General features: G+C 36.3%; 1 protein-coding gene across 1 annotated transcript; it reads left to right on the plus strand.

Moving 5' to 3' along the window:
* The first annotated feature begins 3,865 nt into the window (after positions 1-3,865).
* Positions 3,866-23,128, plus strand: verm (LDLa and CE4_CDA_like_1 domain-containing protein vermiform). Its single transcript, XM_089102111.1, has 8 exons — positions 3,866-3,994; positions 8,697-8,832; positions 10,134-10,264; positions 14,876-15,141; positions 16,590-16,867; positions 18,260-18,561; positions 20,810-21,036; positions 22,762-23,128. The coding sequence occupies exons 1-8, from the start codon at positions 3,958-3,960 to the stop codon at positions 22,990-22,992; spliced, it is 1,608 nt and encodes a 535-aa protein (XP_088958237.1). The 5' UTR covers positions 3,866-3,957; the 3' UTR covers positions 22,993-23,128.
* Positions 23,129-25,407: the final 2,279 nt, after the last annotated feature.

Raw genomic sequence — 25,407 nt, forward strand, 5'->3', positions numbered from 1 at the left:
TTTGACGAATTTATTTGCTTGATTAAACTTTCATTGTCCCTCATTTATTTCTTTTTTTTTAACTGATCTCACAACCTCAGCGCTTATAAATATGCGAAACCTTCAAGCAAAAAAAAAAAAAAAAATCCCAGAAGTAAGAATCATTTCACAAATACACAGGAAGCTTTAAAGTTGCAACTCTTAGTTATAACTTAATCCTTTTCCCCAAACAGTATATTCTGAGCTTAGAAAGTATAAGAAATGAGAATTGGGGGAAGGGGTGTAACTTGCTACGGACCAGGAGGGCACTGTCCCTCACAGACCTACGTAACTGGGGGGGGGGGCAGCATGCCAGCAGTCATCTTATATTTAGATTCTGATTTGCCCTAAACAAGCCATTTAATTCTAGAGACATTATTATACAAATTTTAAACATTAGTCTTGAGAGAGGAGATCGTATGAATTTTTAAAAGAATTTCTAAGTGAAAGTAAAGAGCACCGCTAGAACTCAAAATGCTTCCATATTACTATTCTGTAGTATAAGCTACTTAAGGCCACGCGGTACCTTAAAGAATAAACCTCATCTCCTGGAAATTTCTTAAAAAAAACATTTAATTTCTCTCTTTTTGTGCCATAGGCAAAGATATCCAGTTTTAATGCAAGTTGTATTATCAGAAAGTGTGTGTGTTTTTTTTTTTTTTAATTAAATATAGCAGAATTGTCTTTTTAAAGTTCAAGAAAGGGTAATTCTTAAAAATATTCTAACATACCTGCTAGAAAAGGCCAAAAATCAGCTCAAAGTAAATATTAATTGTGAAATTTGGTAGCTTTAGGACTTCCCTGTCGTGCTAGCCGCTTTGATCAAAAAGCTGGCCGACAAAAGGTACGTTAAATTTTGTTGTCTTTTGAATTAAATTTCATAGTTACACCTCAGATTCTCAAGAGTTCTCGGTGGTAGCTAGTCTTCTGGGAGAATTAACTAATGGACCCTTTGTCCTTGAGACGGTTAGTCGACAAGACGGAAAAGCTGAGACTCAGAAAATATTTCTAAGGTGCCGCATTACCTTAACGTAAAATTAAGACAGTCTGTGATCAGTTCAGTGGCGTCAATTCAGGGGGAACATTAGAGGGAAATGGGTACCCTGGGGTTTTTCGCCACCCCCTTGATTTTGATAAATTTGGGGGCATCTCCATTGGAAAATGCAATTTTTTGGTATTTTCGTTGAAAAAACGAATAAATTTGCCCCCTCGCCCAATTTCCGTGAATTAGCACTACTGGAATGGTCGGCTGAAAACTATGCATCAATAAGGAGCCACTTTACAGTCTTACCGACCTTATGCAAACCAGTGTGAAAGGCCTCATCAACCGATATGAATCCACTACTAAAACAAAGTAAATCTTCCCATAGATGAAGGGGAGTGCTTCCAGTTTAGCACCCCTCTTTATTTTAAACTTTACCTTTTGCTCTTGTATGCTATAAAATTGAATGCTCTAAAAAACGAAAGAGGAATACGATATAAAGTTTGACTTGTCTTTCATCCCAGAGCTTCAAGGATAAAAAGGCAAATTCAGTTGTATTTCTTAAAATAATAAAAAGTTCCGTTTAAATACAATGAACCAGAATTAGTAAATACAAAATTTGCAATTATCAACTGGCAATATTTGGTCTATTCTAAAAAGCTTTCAGAAAATTACTGATTACAAAATACATAAAGCAATTAATTTATCTGAATAAAAATAAATAAATAAAAATAAGTTGTTTTTCTAAATTATATTAAAGAGTAACTTCTAAACTTAGAGCAAATATAATATATCATGTATACATATGTCACATCAGGGGGTTGTCACCACTCTCAACCCTTCACTTTTTACGCTGAAATTTTGCACTTTTCTCTTATTATCAAATTCTTTTCATTATACAAAATCATCAAATTTATTGTCAAAATTCATGAAATGTTCCAAGATTAATAAACGGATGCCAAAGCCATAGGCAAGGCCGTACCCAGAGGGGGGATTAGGGTGTTTGAACCTCACCCGAAATGTTTTTCTGACTCGTAGAAACGTAACAAGAATGGATATAAACAATTTTTGTATAATTTTGTATGCGTTTTTTGAGTTTTTTTGTGTAACCCGTCCCCCCCCCCAAAAAAAGAGGGGTTTTACCCTCTTTTTCGAAGGGTAAAACCCCTCCGAAAAAAAAATCCTGGGTACGGCCTTGGCTATAGGCTATGATTAAAACTTGAGCTTTTATCGCATTGATTCGAGAATTATTAGCTGAATTTAATGGTATTTTCATAAGCAGTAACATTTTCTGTTGATCTTCTCTTTTTCTTAAGGCAATTGATAAATGAAACACTTGACATTACCAACAAGGGGTTAGTTGGTTTTCGCCAACCGGTGTACATGTTGGACAGCCATATATGCTAATCTTGGCGCAATTTCACCACCCTTGGTACAATTCTGCCATGTTCTGGATAGTTTCACAACACTTGGTACGATTCCGCCACGCTCGGCAAAGTTACGCCACGCTTGGTAGAATTCCGCCGCTTTTGGTACAGTTTTTTACTCTCAAGAGCAGGGTGACACCCCTTTCATATATAAAATAATGTAAATTTTTTCGTTATTCATATTATTTACTTACGAATAAAGTAAACATACTACTCGATGCCTTTTTTATGCTCTTTCCAATTATATTCATCATTTTTGTCATAAATGAATTTTACCCCCACCCCTCTATATACCAATTCAGTGTATATATTTGCACATTATATATTTGCAATCATTTCCGACAAAAATGATTATTATATCTGGAAAGAGCATAAAAAAAGGCATCTAGTGGTATGTTTACTTTATTCGTAACGCAATAATATGAATAACGAAAAATTTACCTAAAATAATTTTTATCGGTTTATGTTTTAACATTTATCGGTACTCCTGTATTAAACGCACTCTTTTATATACTGCAATGGAAACCAGTCACGAAAAAATGGGTTTTGACGAGTTAATTTAAGACACGGCTATAGTGTAATACAATGTATAGCGTGGTTTTCATTGCGTATACGATATTTAAACTGTTGTTTTTGGAGTTTAGGGGGGGGGGAAGGTACCTAGGTTAGGTTACGTAATAATATAATACTATGCTTTACCCCCCCAACCCCCCCCCCCCCCAATGTGCAAATATATAGCCCAAATTTGTTTCCAGACTATTATATATTCATCCTATTTTATTTCATTAGCATTAACCGAACTAGCAGTATATAAAAGAGTGCGTTTAATAAAGAAGTACCCATTTATCTTTACTTTCATTTGAAAAAAAAATCATTTTTTATTTGTTCAAAATAAGTAATGAACATTTTTGAATTCCCTCTTGTGTCTGTTTAATTTAATTGGCCAAATTAAGTTATTGGCACCTCTGCTAGAGCTGTAAGAAATTCTAAGAAATTTAGCTGTTGTTATTAATGTCTTATCTATTTTGATTATAACATCTTGGCGCTTAATTTTCTTTATCAATCAATCCGATTGAGATTTGATTTCCTGAAGAGTTTAGCATACCATGGAAGAATACTGTCAATTTAGTCACTATTTCAGGAATTCATAAAAACAATTTACAGGAGCCTACTGCTTACTCCTATACTTAGTATACACATTAATTCTGTCAGTTCTGGCAACTTAATTAATGGCTATATTTACTTCTTTGATAACTCCCTTTCTTCCATTTCCGCTTCTTGATTACTATTCTGATAATCAGATTTGCTCCTTGAGGATTCATTCTTTCCCGAAAAAAAGGGCTACCCTTTTTCTTGACCTCGCACGGCTTGCCAAAGGCACGACCATAGGTTGCTTTGCATATAGCGGCATCTCCCGGGGTACCAGAGAAAGTTCTGTTTGATTGGCTTATACCCAGGCGTCAGTAATGAGACGCATATAACGTATAGATTTGCTGTTTAGAATCTTAGTTTGTGGATGACCATCTAAGCATGAGGACTATACTTCTGTTGTCATGCTGCGTCTTAGGTAAGCTTAAGTGACCTTGAAATTATTTAAACTGAGACCTCAGGACAATCATAGTTGGCTCATGAATACGGTGGGGCCTCCTGCTTTGCCTTTTAAATATCCAGATTTTGCGTGTTTTTCAGTAATCAATCCTTAAATTTAGAAAAAAAATTCAGTAATCAATCCTTTTATAGGCTGTTACAAACTTGCAATCTCCGAAAAATTGAAGTATACTGCTGCTAAATACAAAATGTAATATAGAACTACTCGTTAGACGAGTAAAAAATAATCCTATAGTCCCCTCCGGAAAAAAAAGAATTCCTTAGACCAAGCTTATCTACAATATTAAGAAACCTTTTTAATTCACAAGATTGGATATTTTGTTTTTTATTTAGCTTCAACAATTTATAAACAAGATTTTGGTAATCTCCGTCTATGATTTCCTTTGTAAACTAGGCCAAGTTATAATTACAACAAACTCTTACTGTAGCCTATTCTTATCAGAGAAAGTGATTAATTTTAGTGTCTAATTTCAACTTAAATGCTTCCCAGTCACCCTCCACCTATTGCTTGGATACATGGGCGTAGGCAGCATATTGTCTAGGGGGGTAGTTGATAGTGTGATGGAGTTTTATCAACTGCTTTTTCCAAACCATCTGCTTTTTCAGCCATATCTAATGTAAATTTGAAGGTCTAGGGGGGCAGCTTCCCCCCTCCCTACGCCTATGCTTGGATATACCCCTAGACAATAGTCAACCATCTGCTGATTCATCGGCAGTTGGTTCGTAACGCAAATTTTAAAAACAAAACTAGCAAATTTGGATAGAGTGTAGGGCTAAAGCAGGGCTCCCACGGCGTCCATAAAGTTAATAGACCGTTTTCCTCTTATAACTTCATTGACTTTATGGTTGCCAGAAAGAAGTTAAATTTTATTTTACTTTTTCAATAAAGTCCGGAAAGTTTAGCCAATAGGAGAAGACTTGTGGAAAATTTCAATTCAGCTAAAAGAAACTAATTAGATAGCCAGTCTTGAACTTTTTTCTCTAACCTGTGGAACATTGATATATGGAACATTGAAGCAGAAGACTTGCTTATTTCACTAGTGAGAAATAAACCTGTAATATACAGTTCCTCACAAGGGGGGACATAAGGACAGAATTTGTGTTGAAAACGCATTCAAGGAAATAGTAATGTGTCAAGAATTGGGTCCTCATTTTTATCTGTGAGCCTTCTTTAGTAAATTTTAAAGTAAAAACAACATATAACTTAAGACTAACTTATTAAATTGAAAAAGTTATCAAAAAATAATGTCAGATGTATTCAATAATGAACGTGTGAATAATTCAAATTAGTTGCTTAAAAAAAATTTACATAAAGTCAGGAAGGTAAAATTCATGTGTGAGCGCGACAAACTTTACGGTATGTAATTTTGCAGAATACTTTATTAACTTTATTGACGCCATGGGAGCCCCGCTTAATGAATAGGATAAAACGACAAAGATCCTCAAGAGCCATTGATAATGTATTTGGCTTTGACAATTGCCGAAGTTCTGGCTACCGGGTCATTTTAACAGGGACAGATAGCAAACCTGTTGCTAGTGGTGTCGTTTCGGGGGGGGGGGACAATAATTTGGAAAAAAATTATATTATAGCGTATGCCCCATGACTCTCCGGATGGACAGATGGACACCCGCCTTGCCCCCCTTGGATGGACACCCGCCTTGCCCCCCACCCCCAATAAAAATGCTGGAGCTGCGCCCCTGCCTATTGCCCAACCTTGCACCAACTAGGATCGAAGTCAGGGCCCCGTATTGTCAAGCAGATATCAATCCAAGATAGAATTCTAATTTAGGGTCCGAAAGTGGTTGAGCAAGGTGAATGAACCTTTCAGGAATGAATCCAGGGCCAAAAATGTACATTGGGAAGGTATTGCCAAGCCACTATGACTACCTTTTTGTTATTTCTAGTGCTTAGAAGATGGTATACATAGCGTCTGAATTTTGGCACAAAATGTTACCTGAATTTTGAGTTTTCAATATCTTTACATTGGCTTTTGGTTTTGAAACTGAATTTCTGCTCATTCAATAGAATTTTAATCTATATCAAAGTTTTTTTTTCTAAATTTAAGCAATAATTTTACAAATCTTTAAAACCTTATAATTGGGGTTGAGCAAAGGTTTGAGGCTCAAAACACTCTTGTGCTGCAGCTTCCCCGGGTGCTGCAGCTGGAGGGAGCGTGCCGCGGCGGGGGATTGTCCAATTTTATCCAATGTTTCGTTTTGATCTGTTTTTTTGCTTATATTTGAGTCGAGAGGGGGGCGCTGTAATTCCGGGCCTACCAACCCTAGGAACGCCTCTATTGGAAGTGCAAGAGTGATGCTTGATTTTTGATCCCACAATTTATATTCCAAGTCAGTCATATTTTCCCGCCAAAAAATCCCGGTACTTATGCATTATCTGGGTACACGACGCTATATACTGTGTCGGGAAATGCTAAAGGAAACCAGTCAAACGGGTATTTGCAATAGATAAATGGATCGGAAAGCGTGGTTTGTCTTTCCGTTTACAATATTTAAACTATTGTTTTTTGGCGTTTAGGGGGAAAAAGGTACATAGGTTATGTATTTAATATATGCTATGCTTTACTTCCACCCCCCCAAATGTGTCAATATATAGCCCAAATTAGTTTCTAAACTATTTTCTAAACTAGTTTCTAAACAAATTAGTTTCTAAAATATTTTCATCCTATTTTTTTTATTATTAACATTAACCAAACTTGACCTCTTTCGTGTGTACCATATAATGCATAAGTGAAAAAATCCCAATTACTGGGGTAACGGTGTGGAAGAGACTCGCTCCAATAGGTCATTAAAAAATATTTAATCTCATTAAAATCCCCCCTCCAACTTCCTCCCAAAATCCTCGCTGTCAATATTCATGTCAGTGTAATTAAACTGGGAACAGCGGGATTTTCCACGGGGGGGGGGGGGGAATAGATTACTCAGAAAATGTTAAACTTACTCATTCTTCAAAAGCGTAACATAATTGTAACATAAATTCAAAACGTAACAAAAATGTAACTTTTTAAGGACCGTAACGTAAAACGTACCGTTTTATTTAAAACCCCAAAAATGGTACGAACGTAACTTCGGTGGCAACCCTGGTCGTGTGTACTGATACAGGGATGCAGGTTTAGCGCGTTGTAACCCAGAACCAAGAAGGTTTCGACCTTCGTCTGGGTACATTGACCAAACTTGTTTGTTGACTAATATTACCGTTAACTTATACTTTCACTATATTGGTAGTGAAAGTCAATTAGATATACCTCAACAATCAAGTAAGGATTAATTTACTATATAAATAAGTATCAATCGTAGGCTATTAATGTATTTTTATTCATTGATACGTTCAAAATTATACACCAATCACAAACATACCGTCGTTTCTGATTAAGGTTTATTTTCTATATGTTACTTTCCGTACGTTATTTTTCTGCCATCCAAAGGTTTTAATAAATGAACCGAATAGAAAAATTTTACTATTACTTCATAGCTGAAATTCAGTTATATTCATCTACCTAACTTAATTTTTGAAATTCGGTGGATAGGGATTTTAGACTAAAAATACGTTGAAATTTGGTGGAAAATCGTTGAAAAAGAACGTTTTTCCTTTTTTTTTTTTTTTTTTGCTTGTTTAGACCAAAAAAATCCAGGGGAAAAAAAAGGATCCAGGGGGGCGATTTTTATGGTGCCCTCTTTTCCTGTCTTTCTTTTTTTCACTTTTTTTTTGGATAAATTTGTCAATGTGATTAATCATTGGTACCTTTGTCACATTGTCCCCCCCCCCCACGAGATTTTGATCATTGACGCCCTTGTCACAATAGGCCTCCAAGATTTTGCTCTAAATCCGCCCCTGGTTTAGACCCTTCTCTAAGGAAAGCCCTAAATAATATAATAATTAATATAGTAAAGGGGGTCTATAATACATAATAAAAGTAATATAATAATAATAAAAGGGGTGTCGCAACAGCAATAGTTAAAGAAACATTCTTTGAAAGAAAATGGCTTTCATTGGCTGTCAGTGACAAAAAAATATTTCAATTAACTACAATAAGCTATATTGAGCTTACTGACGTATCAACTAAAAAATAAACAAATTGTCAGAGAAGCTTTTTCAACTGAAAGTAAGGAGCGACATTAAAACTTAGAACAAACAGAAATTACTCCATGTATGAGGAGGACTGCCCCCTCCTCAGTCCGGTGCTCTTCATGCTAAAGTTTTTTAGTACTCCAAAAAGCTTCTTACTATAACTAAACGACCCTTGTGTTTCAGGAGTCGTTCGTAGGTAGTTGGGACAAAAAGTCAAACTTTAGTCAAAGGAGCTCCCCCAAAAACAACAAATTTACTCCCCCTAAATTTTAAAATGTGCAACCCCCCCCAAGGGTGGATAAGGAATTGGGGCCCTTTTCCACTTAGTGCGAAAGCAACTAACTTAGGAGTTAAAATTACTTTTGCCTTTAACATTTTAAATGAAAATTGGCCTATTGCAGGGGCTCTGATTGGGGGGGGGGGTGGTGGCAAATGCCCTTTTCTGTATCTTTACAAAAATGTCTCTCTCCTTATATTTTGAAGGAATTGGCAGTCTTGTAGTCTCAAAAATCTCCTAAACTTGCCTAGATTGTAATTTTGTTGTGTGAGCTAATTCTCATTTTATATCTTGTAGGGTTTGTGGCCGGACAAGGTTTGCGTCCTAAGCGTCAAGATGCTATCGTACAAACATCTGAACAGCTCTGCGAAGACAGACCACCCAATGAATACTTCAGGTTGTCTACTGAAGGCGACTGCAGAGAAGTCGTCAGGTAATAAAACAAATAATGAGTTTTACTTTTGATTTGCTTATAAAAATTTCGATACGTACGATTTGAGGAAAGTGCGTATCCGCACTGGAAGATAAACTACATGTTGTAACAAGGCAGTTTTTTTCTCGAGTACAAAAGTATAGATACATCAATCAATTATATCTAAGTTTTCCGATAGAATAACTGGATTTAGGAATTATAAAAAAGCAGAAATTTACCAAATAAGTTTTTTGGGAGAAGGAGGTAAGACTTGAGGGAGGTGAGACAACAATATTTGTTCTGTGAGGGGGCCCAGAGAGTTTGATGTTTTCTTTTACAAGAAAGGTAATATATATATAATGTATTATCCTGGGGGGGGGGGGTGTTTTGAAATTATGTGGATTTTAGATTCACATTTCTTGTCTGTAACGGGGGTGGATGTGTTTTGAAAAATCAGAAGAAACTGAAGTTACCTTATCAATCTGAAATTTTCCTCCTGAAGTTGTCCCGATACTATTGGTGCACGAAACAAATATTTTAAAATTTTTGGGGAGAGAAGGCATTAGAAGTTTCTCCACGGTTTACAAAACCAATAGATTAGTAAGCGTGTTGTAAGGTTTACATTTTACAAAATTTACCTTGGGGCCCTATGTAGCCTACCAGTGTTTGGAGAATTCCCCTTTGTCTTTCATGCTTATGAATGTCCTAGATATTTTGTCTCGCTGCTTCAAAGATTAAATGTAAAAAAAAATCGAAAAGAGTAAGAAAATACTATCGAAAAGCATTCTTTTATAATTAATTTTCTTACCACGCATGCACAAAGTAAATTACGGGGGAAGGGTGTTTATTCTTCAGAACAGAAAAAGGTGACTTATGTTAAATTCTTGGGGATTTTTGGGTGAAATTTTAATATTAATAAGATCAGGAGGAGGGATTTTCTTGCCCCTTCTCCTACGCACATACCTAATATGCAGATATCACTGGGAATTTTACAAAGTTCAAGATTTTTTTTTTTGTGAGATTATCTTGTAGTTAAGATATCAAACTGAAATGGTTATTGCTGAGTAGATACTTGTTGCATCATGAAGTCTGCCGAAGCCAACGCTTGCTCAGTCCACCCTTTCTAATTTTCTGCGTTGCCCATATCCCGGGAGACAATCTGTAGCTACAACGCACCACAGATCCCAGAATTTGATTCTGGGGATGAGATTATGCAAAAGCGTCTCCATAAAAATTCAAACACGAAGAAGAAGAATATAACTTACATAAACTTATATAGTTTAATTAGCTTGTACACATTGTTAACTTGTTTGAATTTGTAGGTGTGACAGAGCTGGCATTGTAGGTGCTATCCGTTTAGCCTTTGTTAAATGTCCTGCTGGTCTTGCTTTCGACATCGACAGACAGACCTGTGACTGGAAAGGAAAAGTCAGCAATTGTGATAAACTTGAAAGTAAGTATAGATAAACATAGTAAATACAGAGAAAGTGCAGATAATTCAATAGAAACAGCATACTTTGTTTGTGAATGCCAGTTGTTGTAAACTGTCTGTTCTTTGAAACTTCATGTATCTATTGCTATAATGCTGCAGCTGCCACCATTACAGATGAGGATGGTTATTTACATGCGGGGTTCAGTGAAAGGATACGCTCTCGTTTCTTAAAAGAATTACCACCACCCGTTTCTCAATAGCCTTTTACCCTTCCCCTTTTTATGAAGGAATCTGTTCTTATTTTGGATCAAAAGGCATAGGCGCACTGATTCCTCGCAGAAAAACTTGTAGGAGCTATTTTTAAAGCAACAACTTTGTCCACTGCACATTCATTATTAGTCACCATGCATGGGCTATCTGATCAGTTATCTGTTTCGCCTCTTTAAAATAAGAGCCGAAGACAAGCTTAACCTAGAGGTAAAAGCACTTATGACATTTTGAGCATATTTCATGTATCTGGCGCCACAAAAAAGAGAAATAAAATGTTAAAGCATTACTTATGAAATTATATATGAAAATCACCATATTTAAGCCCATATCATCTAATATGCTTGTATAGTTTGTGGTATTGGGGCCATTCCACAGTTCCAGAAACAACAACATCTGTTGAGAAGTGGATTAAATGTTTAGAAATTTTGCACAACCAAATAATTTGGTTGTTTTAAACTAGATGTCTTACGTTAAGTAAGATAACCAAAAAACTGAAAATTTAAAAATATATAGGCCTACCAATTTTTTTTACCTTTATTTGATTCGGGGCTTCAAATTTGGATTCTATATCTGCATTTTTCGACATCTCGATAAAGTACGGTCTACTCTACTCTATTCAAAGGTTGGAATATGATGTAAAACGTCTCTTATAGCAAGAGTTCAACGATCAAAATCTGTAGAACAAAACCCAACTTTGGTTGTGTTTTATTTACAACTTTGGTTGAGTTTTATTCAGTTTCTAAAAAGGGCACTGGCACCTTTAGTTTGCTATCAAAATGGTCTACGCCACTGCGTAACTTACATAGCTTAGATAAACTTAGGTTTATGTAAAGTTTGGTTCTCATCAAATAGGATGGTAAATCCACAATCATAATAATTTGTTTGGACTAAGAAACGAAATTTTATCGCTAATACCCTTAGCTCCCACATGCAGCGTTTTGCAGAAAACCGCAGTGATTTTGCTAAGTTGCGACGATTTTTACCGGGATGTTTTGCCAAAAAAAAAAAAAAAAAAAAAAAAAAAAAAAAAAAAAAATGCAAATACGCATGCTTTGAAATCTTCAAGCGAATGTGAGAAGTCGAATGAATTGCTAATTGTTAAAAACAGATTGTCGTAAAATCGATTACTTCCGTGAGATTTGGAAGTGATTTATTGAGATTTAACTGATTTTTTTTGTAGTAATAGGAGCCGAACAGCAGAAAACGTATCGAACCCCACCTTTCGTAAGATAGAGTAAGGGTAGTGGTGATTTTTCCGGGTCATGTCTGGGAATTTTCCTGCATATTCACTCCGTAATTGTTTCGTTTCCCAACAAATTGCAGCATCTGGAAACTAAGTGTTACTGGATTTTTTTTTGCATGCGATCAAAATTCAATATTTGACGATCAATTTTCAACTAACCGAATTCGACTCACAAAACAACTTGGTTTTGCTGGCAAGCATGCCAGATGAAACCGGGAAAATAAAAATAGAAATTTCAGTTGATTTGCATGCGAATTCTCGTCATACTCGGGTAGAACTAAGCATAATCAGCAACATAAGTGACAAATAAAAAAGACTTGAGAACCTATATGGTTATACAAGCGCTTTCAAGGCACGAGAGAATTTGTTTTAATATTTTAAAGATAAGTGGTTGAGTTCAGGCCATACGGCACTTTAAAATCATTTTCCAAGTCTCAGCCTTCCTGTTAATCGGCTGACCGCCTCAAAGACAAAGGAACCATTAGTGATTTTTCCCAGGGGACTAGCCATCATCGAGAGCTATTGAGAATCTACGATTTAACTATGAAACTTGTTTGAAAAGATAATTAAATTTGGTGTCCCTTTTGTCAGCAAACTTGTCCATCAAATCGAGCAGCATCACAGGGAACTCCTAAGGTTCAAATGAAATTTTCTTTTGACTGATATAGCGTTGTCCTGTCAGGTATATTAAACATTTTTGGAACTACTGTTCTCTGAACTTTAAAAAGAAAAACCTACTCCGTTCAACTAAAACAACAATATTCAAGCTTTCGGATGATGTAAGTTTCATTAAAACTGAACATCTCTTTTCTCCGGTATAATATGAGAGATATTGAAGAGTTTCTAAGATGTCCAAGAAATTCGACGTCAGCTTTTAGTTTTCTGTCGTCTATTCGGGGCCTACTATAAAAGCTCTACAAGTTATGGCAAGACCGGCCAATCAATTCTAAGTAGTTTTGCCACACTAACTAAAAATTTTTGTAATAGACGAGATTGGGTGATCCGTTAGGGGTACTGCATGACCTTAAGTCAATGCAACTTACAGTGGTTTTTAGTAATAGATATTTGAGCTGATCCAGAAAGCTTTATTCCAGGACTGTATGCAGTATTTTATTTGGAGGGGGGTGAATTTACAAAAAATAGCAATAGATTAGTGATTATCAAAGAATCCCAATAAAAATTATCTACATGTATTTTTGTTACTTCTTTATGAGTCGGACAAAAACTTTGAGTGGGGGGGTCAAACCAGGTTTCCCTCCTCCAGAATATGGCCTGGCATCGTTCATATGACTGTTCTACTGTCTTTGAAATATCAAAGAAACTTGGCCGGAAGAAATTCTTCTCTCTGTGGTTGAATAACACCCGGAAACCTATATAACTTACAAAACTTACTCAGGGGTTGTGGAAGGTTATGACTTGCCCAAAGAAATAGCTATTTAACCTTTAGACTGTTGTGCAAGAACGCTGAACAACATCTATTACTCTTCTTGTACAATTCGGGACTTGTGCTGCTAGATGTTCGAACAACCAGAGCGACCATTTATTCATTTTCGTTACACCACATTGATACATGAGTACTGCAAGGAAGGACCAGTAGGGGTCCTTCCAGTAGGGGGCAAAGGCTCCCCTCCTTGGGGAAACATAAGACAATAAAAAATAGCTTTGAAACCAAGGCTATTGTTTTTTGCCCCTTTTTGTCCTCAGATACATTTAAAACCAAGTACTTTTTGTTTGAAAAGTGTATTACTACCTACTAAAACATTCAAAGTGCTTTAATTTACTGCCTTATCCATTTGTTGGAACTCCCTTCGCCCTTCCTAACAATTTCCATCCAGCATCCTTGCATTGATTTAGGTACAATAAAGGGGATTATTACAGCTAAGATCTTAGTGTTAGAGATAGTTAAGATCCTGAGAATAAACTATGCTACATTAGCTCAGTTCTTGTGAACACCCTAACATCCAGTTTAGAAAGCACATGACTTGACAAATACTTAGATTTAAGAAGTTAATATAACTGGAAATGTGATTTTACACGTAAAGTTAAATGAGAAAGGGTGTGTCCTTTTTTTAATCATTGGTAATGCCGACCTTGCTTTAAAAGATGTTTATGCCAATCTGAGAAAACCACCATGATAAAACAAACCCGTTCAACTGATTAGTTGGCCTTGGCAGAGATTGCTCGTGAAAAATTCGAATGGCTAGTGTTTTGTGAAAGGACTTCCTTGAGCCTTGAAACTCAATGCATGAAGGTGTCTGATTTGACAATTTAAAAAAAACAAATCAAGTGATTTAAATCTTTTCATCAACTTTTTGTTGTCATCTCGAAGATTCTAAGTTCCATATAGTATGATGCTTGCCATCCCAGCCAAGTGTTGGCGCGCTGGACCTGGAATACTTTGTCCGGTGGGCGGGGGTTCGATTCCTGCTGTGGTCGGTTCTTTGGTTCAGAACAGGGGTCAGTGGTAAGACTACAAGCTCAGCCAGACTCGACCCAGCTGTAAATGAGTACCTGGAGAAATTTAGGCAAGGTAAACAGGAAGGGTGTGCGAAAGCACAGACTGCTCTCCCTCCCCATTGCACTTCCTGGCTGAAGGGCCATGAAACGGAGATCAGCACGCCGGTTTAAACTATAAGAGTCAAGGGCCTTATCCTTTGTCGTAATTTGCTACATTTCATGTAGAACATTCTAGATTTGCTATAAGTAAAATGAAATGCATGGTCCTCATTCAGAAAAAAACTTGAGGAGGAACAAGGCGCAGGTAATGACTTGAAGTTTTTATACTTTAACAAAACAGCTACTTCTTCAAAAGTCTTGCTTCCTTCCTTAGAAACCAGAGAAGTGTCATGACTCCCCAGTCCCATCGAAATGGTGTCGTTTGTAAAAGATCATTGGAAAAGATCATCGAAATGATCTTTCACAATGAAAATACAGAAGGGTTTTTTTTCAGTGGAAATACCGAGAAAGGTAATTTTGGGATCAAGGGGGGGGGGGGATATCACGAATTTGATATTATGCTTTTGTGGACTTGATCATATTTTTTGAAGTTATTTCTGTATCATATTGCGCTAGGTCTAGCACTTTTGCTATGGTTGTGTAATATATACTATAATTTATAGGACCCAGAAAAGTTTTGCCAAAATTGAAGACAGATGAGCCGATTTGTCCAGATGGTAAACTAGCTTGTGGCAGTGGTGATTGTATTGACAAGGCTCTGTTCTGCGATGATAAACCTGACTGCGCGGATGGCTCCGATGAGAACGCTTGCTCAGTTGACATGGATCCTAACAGAGCGCCAGAGTGCGATAGCTCTCAATGTGTACTGCCAGATTGTTACTGCTCACCCGACGGAACCAGAGTGCCAGGAGAACTAGAAATTACCCAGGTAAATATGTAAAAACCAATTGATATATAGTGGCTAGCCTCGTGTTAGTTTTCTTACTAATATTAAAAAACGGAAGAAATTTATTTCATGACATCCGAATCAAACATTTCCTAAAGAATAATTTCCTAAAGAAAAATTTTTAGTTTTTCGATTCTTTTTTTTTCATGTTCTTTTCTAATGAACCTTAATATTTTTGAAATGATTGATTATGCTAGATTAGGAAAGGTCAATACATAAAAGAAAAACAATTACATTTACAGAAACGTAGGTATCAATCGACAAAATTGAAGCAAGCAAGAATACGTATCCAGTTATAGTATATCCTCAGGTCTTTTTCTTGAATAATTTTAAATCAATCAGCCTTCCAAAGTAATATTGTTGCCGGGCACTGCATGAATTAGTAAGGCCTGTGAGGTTACAGGCGAAAATTCTCCAAGGTATCCAAATTATAAACGAAAATTTACAAGAGAGAAATAAAGACGCAGGAAACATCATAGTATGAAATGTGTAAACACTATAAACCCTTATTAAGAACGCTGTATAAAATATCACAATCAAAGCAAACTTCCAGCTATTTAGTCTTTAATAATTTTATAACAAAGTTGAAATTTTAAGCGTTAAAAATGTATTAAATATATCTGCTTGGAATATGAGAGTAAATAGTATTAGAAAAATGTCATTTACATTGTATTGGATCAAATTAATTAAACTGAGATTCAGTTTGTTTTAGACGTTACTTTATGCAATCGGTAATGTTCGTACCACCTAGCTAGACACGCAAGATTATTCAATGGTAGCAGTAGCAGATAATGTGTATCTCTAGAGAAATTTTGCATTCCGACTTCAGTTTGTTTCCGATTATCACAAGAGAGTTCGCTGCTGGTGTATCGAGAGGGAGACTTAATTTTCTGTTGGAGAGAGCGCGAAGGAATCCCTTTGGTCCTCGCAGAATAGTCAAGGTCACTGTTTTTTTTTCCTTTTTACGCCTGTCTTCCGGCTGACTGTGCTGTGAAAGGCTTCAAGAAACATAGTTTTGAATTTAATGCATTAGAAAAACCTTATTGGTAGATTTTGTTATTTCACCCTTCTCGTTCTACTCAGCCATCCAAAATCAAACTGTGTTGTTTTGATTTTTACAAATTGGAGCTCGATATACCACATCGTTCTCAGTCTGCGTACAATTAGTGCCCTCTGCAAGACCAGCAGATGTAGGATTAAGATCCCAATTCAAAGAAGTGTATAAAACGAGCAATTCAAAAAGTTTATTTATAGACAGAATTTTGCCTCCCTCCCCCGAAATCCCCCGTACTTTGAATTCAAATTAAAAATTCTTTTTTGCCCACTTCTCCCTAAAAAAAGTTGCGCACACACCTGCTTCTATAGTCGTAGCAAGACGCCTGGGCAAACTGTTGTTTTATTCAGTCGTCTAAAATTGACTTTCTTTTCAGATTCCTCAAATGATTACTCTTACTTTCAATGGCGCTATGAACGTAGACAACATTGACTTATATGAAGAAATCTTTAATGGGGTACGTCAAAATCCAAACGGTTGCCAAATCAAAGGAACTTTCTTTGTTTCTCATAAATATACCAACTATTCTGCTGTTCAAGATTTTCATCGTCGAGGACATGAGATCGGTGTTTTTTCAGTCACCAACAAAGAAAGTGCCAAGTACTGGACTGATGGAAGTTACGATGATTGGCTTGCTGAGATGGCTGGTGGAAGGTAAGTTTTCTCGTTTTTCAATAATTAGCCAACTCTTAGAGCTAAATTCCTCGGGAGAAACATATTCAAGTATATCGTTTCTTGACAAAAAAAGATTTACTTTTGAGCAAATTAAGAGTTTCGCCTTGAACCTTTGTACTCGGTTCGACGAGAAGGAAAACAAAACTGTGGGGGTTTTGGAAATCCCATTTGAGTCTTTCAGAAACCAATCTGGCCAAGCCCTTACGTAATTTTTAATTCTGCAAAATCATTCAGTATTTTTTTTTATTTATTTGGCAAAATTAATTTTGTATCGCCCTTCTGAATTTGCAAAAGGTTGTAACTCAGTCAAATACATGGCTTCCGACATTTTTTGCAGAAATTAAATGTAAAAAAAGGTTTGCATGAAGGTAAAGAAAAGGTTAGAGATAATTTAAAAGAACAGATAACTTAAAACTTAACAGGACAGATAACAAAAGAACAGAAATAACCTTAAAGAGCTTGAGAAAAAGCTTGAAATTGAGATTTTTTTTCCATCTGTCTATTGTCAGATTGTACTTTCGATCGAGGAAATTTGGGCATTACAGCAGGCACTAAGCATCCGAGCACAAAAAATTCCATTAGATGGGCTTATAAAAAACCTTATATAAGGTTTATAAAGGTAAATAAGGTTTATAAAAAACCTGGGAGCACGATTTTCTTTTTAGCCTCTTTTCTATTTAGATGGCATTGAAGCTTTAGATGTAATAAAAATTTAGGCTAAATCTTTTTGAAATGAAGAAACTTGTATTACAACCAGACAAAGGAAACAAAACAAATTGCGAATTTTTTTTAGCTCCAAAACCTTACGGATATTTGAATTTTTTAGACTAGACGTATGTTAGTCGGACAACTTACTTGATTTAAGTTATGTTTATCTAATATTTACATATTTTAAGATAAGACAATTTTGTATTTTGCTTAAAAAAGTTGTTTGGACAATATAAGACATTGTCCCGCAATTGGTGCTGTTGACTCTATTTGGTGACAGAATATACCCAGAGGCGTAGCTGGGGTCTTAAGAGACCAGGGGAGATGTTGATTTTTAAGCCACCCGCACCACTCCTCCTAATTTCATAGTATTGACGAAGAAAACCTCAGTTAGACACCGCCTCAGAGGCTTCGCCCACGGACAGCAGCCCCCCCCCCCGCTATCCCTAGCTACGCCACTGAATATATCTAATATGAAATACTTGTGGATAAGCATACAATTTTTTGAATATATTTCCAAAGAAAATAAACGCTTGGTTTTAATTCGTTTTTCTAGCAGCATCATGTTAGTATTTCCATTACAGACCAAATTTCTATAGCCTTTTAAAACTCAAATCTATACATTTGGCACTGTTTTTGTATTTTCATTTCATTTCGTTTTAGGCTTATCATCGAGCGCTTTGCTAACATTTCCGATGGTTCTATCATTGGTGTTCGTGCCCCCTTCCTCCGTACCGGTGGCAACAAGCAATTTGATATGATGGCTGATCAATTCTTTGTCTACGACTCCTCCATCACTGCTCCACTTAGTCGTGTTCCCATTTGGCCATACACCTTGTATTTCCGTATGCCACATGCTTGCCACGGTAATGCTAATTGTCCATCAAGGTCCCACCCAGTTTGGGAAATGGCTGTCAACGAGCTTGATAGAAGAGATGACCCAACTTTCGACGAATCTCTCCCAGGTAAGAATAATTGATCATAGATTATTTTTATTTCTTTTTTTTCGTATGATGTTTTACTTATTAATACAAGATATCAGGTGACCGTGGTTTATAAAAAAATTCGCAGAACAATAATATTTAAAGAAGAAAATGCAGCCTTATCCAAATAGAATAAAAAGTATTAAAAATGGCCGCTTTGTGCAACCGACCAACCTTTTAACTTATCCTCTAAAATATTTATATCAGTATTTACCCATTTCTCACCTTCATCTTTCTTCCCATCTTTGTTCGTTGGGCTAAAGTAAGGACCACCTTTGACTTCACCCTTACCAAATATTTTTTCTTATCACCAAGTGCTAAAAAATTTCCCTTTTTGAAATTATCCACTTTAATTCCTTCATATTTAAAATTCGCTGACAAGTAAGTATTATTATGCCTCTGAGCCTTAAAACAAGTCTCACCTTGTCACCAAACACTGCAACAGGTGACTTATCAGTATTTAGTATTAAATACTTCATAACTAAAGAATCATAGGTCAAATCTAACAGTCTTCGCAGGTCATTACTACTTTTTGTTACCAGTACTATGTCAAAAAGAAGAGCAATCAGAGTTGCCTGATATTTCTGCAACAGGCACAAGGTTTGTAAATTATACATAATTAAAACGCAAAGAAAAAAGCCTAGGTGATATTTACAACCTTGCTTGACAAATTTCATATTTCACTCCCATTTATCTTCATAATAAACCTTGAATCGTCAGCATTCATAGTAGATTCATAAATCCATCCAGTCCTGACAATTTCTCCAACAATAGTCCCTTTATTTCAGCTATTTTATATCTGCCTTTCAAAACTTGAGCCAACTTTAATCGAGGGAGATTTCTCCCTTATTGCGAGACCCTGGAAGCGGGTTTTATCACAAGCTTCTAAAATTCTCTGGAATCTGCCTTACTAAATGCTTCCTTAATCTTTCGGGCTGTTCTTTCATCTAAACTTATTTTCTTTATCTTAAGTAGTTTATGTAGTGCTATCTTTTTTCACAGTATACTCTAAGGGAACTCTAAAAATTTATATCAATATATAAAATTCTATCAATTTTTATCTCCTCGTGCAGTCCTCATTATATAAATCGTCTTTAGGCCTGCCCTTACAACTATTCCCTGGTTTAGTCATTCTCTGCATCATATAAAGTATCACGTAGCTCTGTGAGAGATGATTCTAAATGACAATCTTCTGCAGATTGTAGGATTTTGTTTCTGAACTCTCTCCAGACAAGCTATAATTTAAGTTTTTCATTATTATCCTAGTCTATTTGAAGCTGTCAATTATTTTTGCGTCATCACTCTTGGCATATTTTTGTTTAGCCTGTTCATTTATCTTCTGATCCAACATATTTCTCGCATTAAAAACACTTAATAACAAGTGGTCTGAACCGAGCGTCACGTAAACTCCCAATCCGTGCACAACGGAAAAGTTCCAAACGCGTTACCAAATAATGAAGCGTCCTTTCCTCGTTTTTCGTTCCTATTTATTCTTCCATAAAAGATAGTTTCTACTCGTCTTCTATGGGGTACCTGGAATCCCCAAATCATCTAATGGTAAAATTCCCAGGCATATTACGTGGAGCAACCTCGTTTTCAACTTTTGAATATACATTGTAGTCACCTAAAAAACAGATCAGTAGATTGTTTTATATAATCTGTTGATCAGTACAAATAATTCTTATTACAAGCTTATTTTGACCCTATTTCTATTTACTGTGCTTTGTTAACAATTATTTAGTATTTTCCACTTCTGTCGATTTTTCTTCAAATATCATTTTAGGTTTTAGATCGTGTCTCTTTTAGTTTGCTCCTTTCTCTTCAGGTTGTGCTTCTGTTGTATTTCTACTCTTTATTTTCGATACTTCTACTTATTTCTTATTTTATCTGCTCTTCCTTTCACTCCTTTCTTTTTATTGTTTCAAGTGTCTATAATACTTAAAAAAAAATGCTTTATTGAAGTTGAAAAACCTTACTGAAAGAAGGTTCTCGTCAGAATGTCACTATAAAACAGACAGTACTTTTCAGCATTATGACTAGGTCAGCCATATGCACAGAGGTGGGCATACATTCAAAATTCTGTAAAATAGACAAACTTTTTGATTTGGATATTTTGTGACTAGGGGACGCATGAAGACCCCCCCCCCTTCATTAGATGCCTGAACTAGATTAATCTTATTTGATTTGAGTAGGAGCCAATAAGTGTCCAATAAATATATATTTATTCTAGGTTGCCATATGGTTGACTCCTGCACAAACATTCAAACTGGTGAACAATTCGGACGGTTCCTCCGTCATAACTTCGATCGTCATTATAGCACCAACCGTGCTCCTCTCGGTCTCCATTTCGGTGCTTCGTGGTTGAAGAGCAAGAGAGACCTCAAAAACGCTTTGATTGATTTTATTGATGAAATGTTGAATGGCAGAAATGATGTCTACTTTGTCACTAACCTCCAGGTAATTTTGATGCTATGGTATAGCACTATTGCTATCTAGATTTTTTTTTTATCTTTGTCAATTTTTTTTGTGTTCTATGGAAAGAGATACAACTTTGAAAATGTTTAAAGTTGAAAGAGAATGGAAAGAGATACAACTTTGAAAATTTTTTATCTGGAGATTTGAAAACCGAGGAAAAGTCCCTCCGAAGTTTGCAAAATTTCCTGTAATTTTTCGAAACTTAGTTTTTTTCTAGCATGCTAAATAGTATATAAAATAACAACAAAATTTAAGATCAGAAAGAAAGATTCGTAGCCATTCTTTAACATCGGAGTCGTGTAGAAAATAAAATTATCTCTTCGAAACTCTTCTCGATGTCTAGAAAAAAACTGAGAAAATGTCAAATTCCGATTTATTTTGTATCATAAAACTGTTCATTTTAATCTAATCTCCTGAAATTTTGCGTTTGCAATTACTTGGGGTACAGAATTTGACAAAAATAAGTCCGGCCTTGCTCCAAATCGTATATAGGGGAAGGGAAGCCTTCCCAGATTAGGTTTCATAGGAAGAATAGATCTAGTTTTTTGTCATCGGGACACTTACCTTTTGGGTTCATCGGTTCTCGACTAAACATGGCGGGAAGTAAGAGTAAGTGCTGGTTCTGCTTTTTGCTGCAGCACCCCGACAATTTGAGAAATGATGAGGTACCCCACCAAGTTAGAGGATGGACGCTTGGGAGAGAAAGTTGTATTTAGAGTCTAAAAAAATAGTCATTCCTGCTACAAACGTGACAAAAAAGTAATATATCATCTAACGAATTAAAGTCGAAACAAGTGATTTTCCATATGTCTTACTCAACACAAATAACAATGGACGGTTATTCACCGTAAAAATATTGAAATTATAAAAATTAATCAATCTGTAATGAGAACGGTAAAATCTATAATTCCATAAAACCCAAAATTACAAGCCTACTGAGTTCAGGTTGTTTTTGGGTTTCCTTCCATAAAAATTCGCGGGGAGAGGAGTCCTTAAATCCTTGATATCGCGAAGTCTAGCCTCCAAGAAAGTGTTTTGGACTCGCAATTAAATTTGAATTGAAAGAATAGTGTTCTACTTCAGGACTAGAGCCTTTTTGGTGATTTCATCGTCTGTGCTTCTCTTCGGCATATTGGCTTCAACATTTCATTGAGCCTTGGAACTGGAGGCTTAGCCTTACTGATCGCTTGTAAATATTCAAATTACAATTTGCGACAGAAACAATCAGCTTGGCTATAAATATTTTACATTAGCCCCCCCCCCAAAAAAAAACGTCAAGAAACTCAGTTTGGTTGTAATGCTACCTTCTAAACATTTATTTTATTTATGGTACTTTAGGCACTGACATGCTGCTTGTGGCTGTGATTTAATTACCATGAGATTCAAATTAATCATGAAAGCTTGCCCTCTTCCGTATACTATGTTCTTTACGTTACAAAAAAAACAGTCTAAAAGACCCCCCTTTTGTGTAAAATGTCAGCCAACATTTTATCGAATATTTAATTTTACATTTATCATTTTGTATAAGTTATGGATAGATAAATTTTAAGTTTTAATTAACAAAGTGGTCCATATATGCGCAAATAGTGCACATGTAAAAAAAAAGTTAACTAAGAATACATCGCCCGGGTAAAAATGGGAAACTAGGCTTATCAGTTCTTCCTAATCCTCAAAAATCGCTTTTTATTTATTTATATTTTCTTATAGGTTATTCAATGGATGCAAAACCCAACTGAGCTCACTGCTCTCCGTGATTTTGCTGAATGGAAAGAAAAATGCGATATCAAAGGACAGCCATTCTGTTCCCTTCCAAACGCATGTCCCCTTACCACCAGAGAACTACCCGGGGAGATCCTTCGTCTTCATACCTGCATGGAATGCCCCAACCATTACCCATGGATCCTAGACCCTACTGGTGATGGATTTACTAGAAAATAATTTATTTAGATTTTTTAATGCGTCGAAATATATATATATATATTTTTTGAGAAATTAAATTTCTTGTGATGGAGTGAATGCGAATAAGTGGGCTGTTTGTACAAAAACGTTTGTAAATAAAATATATTTTCTTTTATTCTTTTCTTGTCTGGATCAGCTAGCGTGCATTTGCAATGATTCGCGATAAAGGCAGGCCTTTATATACTAATTCTTCTTCTTACTATTTCTAACGTTTGAAGACTCCATGATGAAACTGAGAGAATCTTTCCAGGAACAGTTGAATACTAAACTCAAGAGTCTAAAATTAGACAACATAGAAGTCGGATGGAATAATTTTAGGACAATATCTTGTGAAGTAGCAATTGGTGTCTTAGGGAGAGACGCAGCTAGGAATATTAGTGAAAATGTTTCAAGCTTAGTAGAGAGGAGGAGGGTAGTTTCAATTGTAATACAATAAAATAAGGAATTGCGAAGTGGTGGTCATGGACAAAATTGCTGAAGATCCAGAAGATGCAGCAATACGGCATAATAGTAAAGTATTGTATGGGAAGGTTAAAAAAGGAAAAAAGCTAAGCTTATTAAGTTGAAAATTTCAAGAAATTTTGAGGAGGATCTTGAAATAAATCAAAAAAGACTATGTGCTTACTTTTTATTAAAAGGGCGTATCAACAATATCTTAGGAACGGCTTATATAAGTAAGTTGAAACTTTGAGGTCATGTTGAAGAGATGTTGAACTAAACAAAACGCACTAAATTCATACTACCGCTGTTGGTACTACTACTTCCACTACCGCTATTATTACTGCTGAGGCTAATGTTATTAACTCTTTCAGCCCTGAATATTTTTCCTGCACAGGAAAATTCTGATTTTCTAGTATAGGGCTCATTTCGACCTTAGAAACTTATGGCTGTGTTAGAAAACCGTTGGGGCACATATTCTTAGAAATCTCGATCCCTGTCAAATGACAGTAATGGGACTAGAAGGGTATACCAGCAAGACAACTTCGTTTATACGAAAAATATAAAAAAAGGCACAAAACATATGTACCAAGTCAAGTTTCAAACTCAGTGAACATGGTACATCTTGAAGCGATTCCTGTTTTTATTCAGACACAGCACAACCTCACATTTCTCACAACGAATCCGTGAAAACTCCTTTTTTCCTTTTGGGCACTTTTCATTGCAGCATTGGGCTTCCCGACCTTCTAAATGCATAGGGAAGTGATTTACTCGGTCATACCGGACGCTTTTGATCGTTTAAGTTGATCGCGCAGCAGGTGGGGAGAGCTGGAGAATTCTCGGCATCTTTTTGCTGGTGAGGACGACCAGCTCTTCGTTTAGAGATCTGCTCCTCATATTCACACTTCAGCAGTGTTTCTGCAATTTCGTTCTGGAACTCGGAAAGTGACACTGGTCCATTTTTTCGTCTTTGTTTCAATTCGATACAAGTCGACAAGATGATCCAGCTTGTCTACTCCTCCCATGTTGCGGTTGTAGTGGCCAATAACGTCAGGTCTTTTCACATCAACCTTCTCCTTCTTCTCGTAACTCCATCTTTTCACTACTCCACCTGCACCACAATAATTTGACACCATGTTTACCGCGCTGTTGTCAAATCAACGCACAAGGACGAGTCTCTTCAATGTTGCTAACTTCGTCCCACGATCATCGTCCTTTCTTCCTAAGATCCTTCTCATCTGCAAGCTTTGCTTTGGCTATCCTGCCCTGTCTAATAGTTCCTGCTGCCAAGAAGCCAGCTGCTGTCAAGTTTTCAAGCATTGGTAAAGTTGTAAAGTAGTTGTCAATGTACAATTCGTGATAGACATGCTTGTCGATTTTCTCCAGCTGACTTAAGAACAATGGCTCCTGCCAAACCTCCAGCTGTTTCTCTGTGCTCCTCCCCAATAGGGGTACTCTTTCCCTGATAAACTTCAAAGTCATACATGATACCGGAAAAACCACAGAGAACTAAGTTTTTCAGCCCCCATGGTCGTGGCTTTGACTTTATGTATTGCTTTATCCTCATCTGGCCTTTGATGGGGATCATCTGCTTGTCTACACATAGGTTTTCCTCCCTTTCAAGGTCCAAACACTGTGCTCTAACAAGGGATAACACAGGCCTGACTTTCCATAACGCATCATTTTCGTTCCTGTTCTCTTTGGGCGCAAAGTGGAGATGATTCCGTAATTTATGGTATCGATCTTTTGGAAGTGTTCTTGCGACTATGGGAATAAATTACTTTTTGTTCCAGTAAAGTCGTATCTGCGAAAGATTCAGGGATCCCGCAAGGATTGAGATACCAACCATTTGGCGTATCTCTTGGGCCAGACTTTTGCCTCTGACTGCTATAGTTTTACCGTGTTCCTTCATATGGTACAAGTCCGTCTTTTCAGCCATAGTCTCAAAAACCCAAG

The sequence above is a fragment of the Artemia sp. Qi Xiang Cuo genome, chromosome 16 (assembly GCF_049724085.1).
Source record: "Artemia sp. Qi Xiang Cuo chromosome 16, ASM4972408v1, whole genome shotgun sequence".
NCBI lineage: Eukaryota > Metazoa > Arthropoda > Branchiopoda > Anostraca > Artemiidae > Artemia > Artemia sp. Qi Xiang Cuo.

Coding starts and splice junctions, on each gene's coding strand:
- verm (XM_089102111.1), top strand. CDS start 3,958: ATGAGGACTATACTTCTGTTGTCATGCTGCGTCTTAG. Junction 8,833..10,133: donor GACTGCAGAGAAGTCGTCAG/GTAATAAAACAA, acceptor TTGAATTTGTAG/GTGTGACAGAGCTGGCATTG. Junction 10,265..14,875: donor CAATTGTGATAAACTTGAAA/GTAAGTATAGAT, acceptor TATAATTTATAG/GACCCAGAAAAGTTTTGCCA.